This window comes from Mesocricetus auratus, unplaced genomic scaffold, assembly GCF_017639785.1.
Source record: "Mesocricetus auratus isolate SY011 unplaced genomic scaffold, BCM_Maur_2.0 Super-Scaffold_100037, whole genome shotgun sequence".
NCBI classification, from domain to species: domain Eukaryota; kingdom Metazoa; phylum Chordata; class Mammalia; order Rodentia; family Cricetidae; genus Mesocricetus; species Mesocricetus auratus.
The window spans coordinates 10,183,541-10,190,788 of record NW_024429215.1 but is presented as its reverse complement, the minus strand read 5'-3'; the positions used below and the strand labels follow the sequence as shown (position 1 = coordinate 10,190,788).

The 7,248-nt window shown below is 44.6% G+C and overlaps 1 protein-coding gene across 1 annotated transcript; it reads left to right on the top strand.

The window, feature by feature from the left end:
- Window positions 1-6,087: 6,087 nt before the first annotated feature.
- LOC101829124 (olfactory receptor 5-like) lies at window positions 6,088-7,032 on the top strand. The gene has a single exon (XM_005085647.3). The coding sequence runs from the start codon at window positions 6,094-6,096 to the stop codon at window positions 7,030-7,032; it is 939 nt and encodes a 312-aa protein (XP_005085704.1). The 5' UTR covers window positions 6,088-6,093.
- The last annotated feature ends 216 nt before the right edge of the window (window positions 7,033-7,248 follow it).

The following is a 7,248-nucleotide window of genomic DNA, read 5'->3' as shown; positions in this document are numbered from 1 at the left end:
TCAGACTTACTCCTTTGTCTGAATTGTTATGTTCTTTTTATGGGGGTCGGGGACAGAGTTTCTCTTTGTGACAGCTCTGGCTGTCCTGGAACTTTCTCTGTAGACCAGGCTGGCCTCGGCCTCACACCGATCTGCCTGCCTCTGCCTCCCAGGTGCTGGGATTAAAGCATGCCAACACCATAGCCTGGCTGAATTGTTACATTCTTTCTTGTGTCTTCAGCACCAACTGTGTTTCTTTAAACAGATTATGTACCCGTATATTAATGGGTTGTATATTCCTTGTTGGCATGCTTCTCTATTCTAAGTATCAATCAACTGAAGGCTGGAGCAGTTGTGCGTTTGTTTTGGTTTGGTTTTGGTTTTGGTTTTGCACCCTTACATACTTCATACTCCAAGCAGAGTATTTACATTGCATAAGAAACCTGCCCATATGGGTCTGGAGAGATTGCTCAGAAATTGAGAAGACAAACTACTTATGTAGAGAGTCCAACTTCAGTTCCCAATACCTATGTTATGTAATTCTCAACTGCCTGTAACTCCAGCTCTAGTGCCTCTTGTGGCCACTGCAGGCATCTACACCCACGTACACATATCCCCATACAGATACCACACATACATATAATTTTTTTCTATTTTATTTTTTAATTTAAATTAGAAACAAGCTTGCTTTACATGTCAATCCCAGTTCCCTCTCCCTCCCTCCTCCCCTGACCTCCAGTAACCCCCTATCCCATCCCCTTTCTGTTCCCTAGGGGATCTTCCATGGGGATCTTCAAAGTCTGTCACATCAATTGGAGCAGGGCTTAGGCCCTCCCCCATGTGTCTAGACTGAGAGAGTACCCCTCTATGTGGAATGGGCTTCCAAAGCCCATTTGTGTGCTATAAATAAAAACTGATCTACTACCAGACTCCCCATAGATTACCTAGGCCTCCTCACTGACATCCACATTCAGGGAGTCTGGATCAGTCCTACGCTGGTTTCCCAGCTATCAGTCTGGGGTCCATGAGCCCCTTGTTCAGGTCATCTGTTTCTGTAGGTTTCTCCAGGCTGGTCTTGACCCCTTTGCTCATCAGTCCTCTCTATCCACAGCTGGATTCCAGGAGCTCAGGTCAGTTTAGCTGTGGCATACACATACATTTTTAGAAAGAACTGGCTCTAATTGAGAGCTGTCTGCTTGCCTTTCTACTTAAATGGCTTAACAAGTATCAGCCAAATGTTTCCTTTCCTGCCACTCCTACAAACCATCGGGGGCCAGGGGCGTCTCTGAGGCCCAGAGCTTCTGAGACTGCACCCTGCCTCCTCATTTTAGTGCAGGCAGCACTTCAGAGACTCCGGAGCCACAAAAAAGAACTGGAGGAGGGTCTGTTTCAGGACCACGAGCAGCTCCTCCCAAGGCTCACGGAAGGGCTTTTCTCCTGTTTCTTGGCATCTGCTCTGGGCAGCAGCTGAGTATCAGAGCCTCTTGATCAGACCTGTGAGGAAGGATCGACCGTACCTGCTATCTTCAGCCACCAGGTGAGTTGCTCCCGCGTTGTTCTGGGCATGAAGGCAAGAAGCCTCCATGAACACCTCTGGCACATGGATATTGACTGTTTTTGGAGACATCAACAAATTTAAGCATCAGAGGAACTGATGAAGAGGTGGTAACAATAACTGCATCTAGAAGTGAAATATTAGTAACGCTACATGGTCCATCTAAGTGGTTTCCAGTTAGGGTGGGAGAGACATTCTGTCTGACTTCAAGAATGTTAACCATAGTGTTATACCATTTCAAAGAGGGCTGGTTACTCTTGTATGGATTCAGCTCATTCTAGGGAATTACTGAGCACTCCTATATGCCAGAATAGACAAGCAATATTAAGTATATTGACCATCGTTCCTAGAGTCATAGTTCTCCCAGTGCTTTTAGAAAAAAAGTGCAGCTGTATGTGTTATGCAAGAAGCTCCTGACGCTTTGCATTTTTGTGTACATCCTTGGCTTCCTATTTTTTTTTTGCTGAGTTTGCTCTTTGACAAGTTTTGCAAGTTTAAGGTGGATTCTGACTAGTGTAACATTGCTACCCTCTCTAATGTCTCTCCTACCGCTATTAACCCTCTTCTCCCTATAATTCCCTTTCAAACATTCATGTCTCTTTAAAACTAACCACTGCAACCAGTTAGGTATCTCAAAGTGCAAAACTGAGATACCCAAAAATTTCAGCTGATGACCCGGTTTCTTAAATGCCAATGGAGTGAAATGGCCATTAAAGACTTCTGCTTTCTCGTGAGAGAAAGTCTCAATTTTGTTTAGAACAGATACAGTTTATATAACAAAGAGTCCAAGTGCTCTCCATATTACATTCCCTCTTCAATAGAAGAAATGCAATTCAAGATACAGATGGATATCTCTACGTTTTTAACTATAAAATTTATTTCTTGTGTGAGTGTGTGTGTGTGTGTCTGTCTGTCTGTCTGTCCATCGCTGTGTCTGTGACTAGGCATGGGGTAAGCGCATGTTCATCACTTGCAGAGGCCAGAAGAGGGTGCCATGTCACTTGGAGCTTGAGTCATACATGTTTGTGAGCTGCCTGGCATGGGTGCTAGGAACTGAACTCAGGTCCTCTGCAAGAGCAGTAAGTGCTCTTAACCTCTGAGCCGTCTATTTAGCTTCTGGTATCCTTACTGAAAAGAAAAATAGAACATTGAGGCATGAAATGCTCTAGGAAAGCACCATGGCCCTAACCCCTGTATGGACTGGATTCTTTCATATTCATCAAACTATCCCCTTACGACACAGAGGAACTGTTGAAAGACAGCACAAGCTCACACATGCATTTTCAGTTGAATCAGTTTTTACATGGTCTAGCTCTTTGATTCAGGGTACTGTTGTGGCCCTTTGGAGGTACTCTTACAGCAAGTAATATAAGGAAATGTAAGTACTCCTGGGTCATCAAACAGACTGTGTAGGCACAAAAAAAGATGCATGCAAGAGGATCTGTCTCAAAACCTTTACTTGGCTATTGTGAATAGAGCATCAATGAGTTTGGATGAGCAGATACCTCTGAGTAGGATGTAGAATCCTTGTAAAAAGTATGGCTGTGTCTTATGATAGATCTATTTGACTCCTTTTGAGGAACCTTCCCCATTGATTTCCAGAATACCTGCGCTTCTTTACACATTTGCTAAAACAAATAAGTGGTTTCCCTTTCCTCGTTGCCTTGACAGCATTTGTTGTAAAATTCATTTTTTAAAGTCTTAACCATTCTGCTTGGGGTAAGATGAAACCTCAAAGTAGTTTAGTTTACATCTCCCTGATCACTAAGGATGTTGAACATTTTTAAAAAATATTTTGTGGCCATTTCTACTTCTTCTTTTGAGAATTCTATTCATATCTAAAGTCTATTTTTATTTTTAAAATTTGTATTAGTCCCTTGAGAATTTCAGAAAATGTTCTAATCATATTCACCCCTCTCTCAACACCTCCCATATCTACCCTGACATTCCTACTCACCAATTTTTATGTCCCTTTTACTCTCCTCTGTATTTATACCAATTAAATCTAATTTGTTTTACCCATGCATTTTTGTACATGTGGCCTTCTGCTGGAGCACGGTCTACTACGAGGACCTACACTCTTAGCAAAAACTGAATCCTCCTTTCTCAGAAGCGACCAGTTGCCAACAGATCCTCTCCTAGGGATGAGACTTCAGGCCCAACTCTCCTCTTCTTGTTGGGAATTTGCCCAGCTTGAGCTTACACAGCTCTTAGGCATGCTGTCCCGATTTCACTCGTGCAACTGTCCCATGTGCAATGTGTCTGGAAGACAGTGTGTCCTTGGACTCATCCACTGCTTCTGCCCCCATTTCCCCCCAAACATGTTGCATAAATATATGATATTCCCAAAGAATAGATACAACTAGAGGGTGGCAAGATGGATCTACGGGTAAAGTTGTTTGCCGCCACGGCTGATGATGTAAGTTTAATGCCTAGGATGCACGTAGTGGAGGAAAGAACAGATGCCTGCAAGCTGTCCTCTGACCTCCGCTCATGCTCTCTCTCACACACACCCAAAAACGTTAACTAAAGCGTAGTGGTTTTCAAGGTTAGTATGGGTTGCAGAGACGGCTCAGGGTCAAGAGCATGATCTGCTCTCGAAGTGAACACAACATCCACATTGGATGGTACACAACCACCTGTACCTCCAGCTCCACGGGGCCAATGTCTCTGGACCCCTTGGGCACCTGCATTCACAAGACCACAAACCCTCAAACAAGCACAGACATATGCACATAATTAAAAAGAAAAGTAAATATTTAGAATAAAAGAGTAAGACTAGGTGGCAGTGGCGCACGCCCTTAACCCCAGCTCTCAGGAGGCAGAGGCAGGCAGGAATCTGTGAGTTCAAGGCCAGCCTGGTCTACAGAGTGAGTTTCACGACTACACAGAGAAATCCTGTCTCAAAAAGCCAAAAGAGTATAAACTACCACAAAGCAACAAAATACTCTCCATCTCTAATATTCAAATGCAGCGTCTGTGTCAATTTGAAAATGTGACTAAAAAACTAATAATCCATATTCACACTAGTTTATCTAAGTCAGTGTTTGAATACTGGAAACTCTGTAGGAACTAAAGGGGAAAAAAGGCACCAGCCTGAAGGAGATATGTGCTTTGGGGTACAGAGTGGCCCCAGCTGTAGCAGCACAGCTCTTTGTTTTAAGGAAGCTGGTTGTTTCTCTGAAGCCATTCCCTTACCAGCAAAGATGGGTGGGGCAGAGTGGTATCTCCATGGAGAGTTTATGGAAATGCAGAGAGGCGCACATGGGAAGAAACAGACCAGCAATCAGCTCTCAAAAATAAAATAGAACTTAGTATGTAGACTTCTTGTTACTGCTTCCTGTGACTTTCCTTCATTTTTTCTTTTACTTTATTTTATTTATTCATTCTTCTCTCATACATTACATCCCAAGTGCACCCTCTTCTCCCTCCCCTCCACCCAGGGAAAGATCCTGGTCCTGCTGAGCTAGCCTTAACGGTTTCTAATATCCTTTTTAAACTCCACACAGAAAATTGGTCACATCTGTAAGTCAAGAGTGGACAAGACTGTTAGATTTTTTTCTTTGAAAAATATCTCTCTTCTCTTAGTGTGGTTTTATTTTTTTGTTATATTTTACTATGGGCCATCAACACAATGGTTATTATTTCTTGTGTCTATATGTATATTATATACTTGTTCAGCCTTAACACAGGGGATGGGGCTTAGTCCTGACCCAACTTAACATGCCAAACTTTGTTGACTCCCCATGTAAGCCCTTACCTGTTGGGAGGAGTGGTTGGGGCGTGAGCTTGGGCAGGAAGAAGCAAGGGGTGGGAGGGAGAACTTTGGTTGGAATGCAAAAGGAAACTTTAAAATATCATGCAACACTCAGAGGGTGAGCTGAGTTCACACTAGACTTGGTGGAAAGCATATTACACACTGATCATATTGCAGACCCCCTTTTTAAAATTATATTTGTGTGTGTGTGTGTGTGAGAGAGAGAGAGAGACAGAGAGACAGAGAGACAGAGAGACAGAGAGACTGAGAGACAGAGAGATTACAGAGATTTAGGGAACCTGTATGGCACTTTGAATGAAAAACATCTCCCATAGACGCGGCTATTTGACCACTTCGCTGGTAATGCTGTTTGGGAATACTTGGGATGAGTGGTCTTGCTGGAGGAAGTACATCACTGGGGTGGGCTTTGAGAGTTCATAACCCCAATCAACTTCCTGTTTGCTGTCAGTTGAGGATGTGTGCTCTCTGCGTCACACTCCTGCTGCCATGCCTGCCTCTTGTTACCATGTTTTCCCACCACAACAAACTCTTATACCCCCTGGAGCCCTAAGGTAGAATAAGCTCTTTCTTTCTTCGTTAACTTGCCTTAGCCATAATATTTCATCATAACAAGAGAAGTAACCAATGCAAACGGGGACCATGTTAGAGTTTCTTTCAGAAATTTGGTTAACACTCTACCTTTCTGGACAGTTTCCAGCTCCACTAATTTCACCAGGAAATGTGAACGAACAAGTTTGCACCATTGTGCTTGTTTATGAATAATGCTATTTGCTCTCCACAGATGGAGACATCACTGGAGTTCACCAACATGACCAGAGTCCAGCAATTTGTACTCTTAGGCTTTCCCACAAGGCTGGGGATAAGGGACGCCCTGTTTGTCGTCTTCCTGACTCTCTACCTACTGACGCTCCTGGAGAACACACTCATCATCTACCTCATCTGCAGCCACAGCGAGCTCCACAAGCCCATGTACTTCTTCCTGGGCAACCTCAGCTGCCTGGAGATGTGCTATGTGTCAGTCACCATGCCCACCCTGCTCATGGGGCTGTGGACAGGGCCCTACCACATTTCCTTTACGCTCTGCATGACCCAACTCTTCTTCTTCGTCTCTCTCATCTGCACAGAGTGCACCCTCCTGGCCTCCATGGCCTATGACCGCTATGTGGCCATCTGCCGCCCACTGCACTACCCACTGCTCATGAGGCCCCAGGTCTGCCTGGGCTTAGCCTTGTCTTCATGGCTTGGTGGGCTGGTGGTCTCAGCAATAAAGACAAAATGCATTGCAAGCCTGTCTTACTGTGGCCCCAATGTCCTCAACCAATTTTTCTGTGATGTCTCTCCTCTGCTCAACTTGTCCTGCACCCACGTGGCCCTCACAGAGCTGGTGGACTTCATCTCGGCCATCGTCATCTTCTGCGGGACACTCCTGGTGTCCTTGGCCTCCTATTCAGCCATTGGGATGGCCGTACTCCGAATGCCATCAGCTGCTGCCAGACGCAAGGCCTTCTCCACCTGCGCCTCCCACCTGGTAGTGGTGGGCATCTTCTACTCAGCTGCTCTCTTCATCTATTGCCGCCCCAGCCGCATCAAGTCCATGGACCTCAACAAGGTGCTGTCTGTGATCTACACGGTGGTCACCCCTCTCTGCAACCCTGTCATTTACTGTCTGAGAAACAAGGAGGTCCACACTGTGCTGAGGAAGGCCCTCCATTGGCCTTGATAATCATCTTCCATACATGAGCCTCTCACACCTTGGTTCAAATCTCCCATGGCACGACCACCATAAGTAACCTTTAAATATTAACTAAAACCTGTAGAAAATGTTTTCCTAGGAGCTCGGCTCATAAAAGTCACTAAGAGAAAAATCATTAAGAGAAAATGATCAAAGCTCGTGAGTAATTACACATATGTGCTCACCCATATTTTTATGTGCTTA

Excerpts from the sequence above, each read along its gene's own strand:
- LOC101829124 (XM_005085647.3), top strand. The coding sequence starts at position 6,094 with ATGGAGACATCACTGGAGTTCACCAACATGACCAGAGTCCAGCAATTT.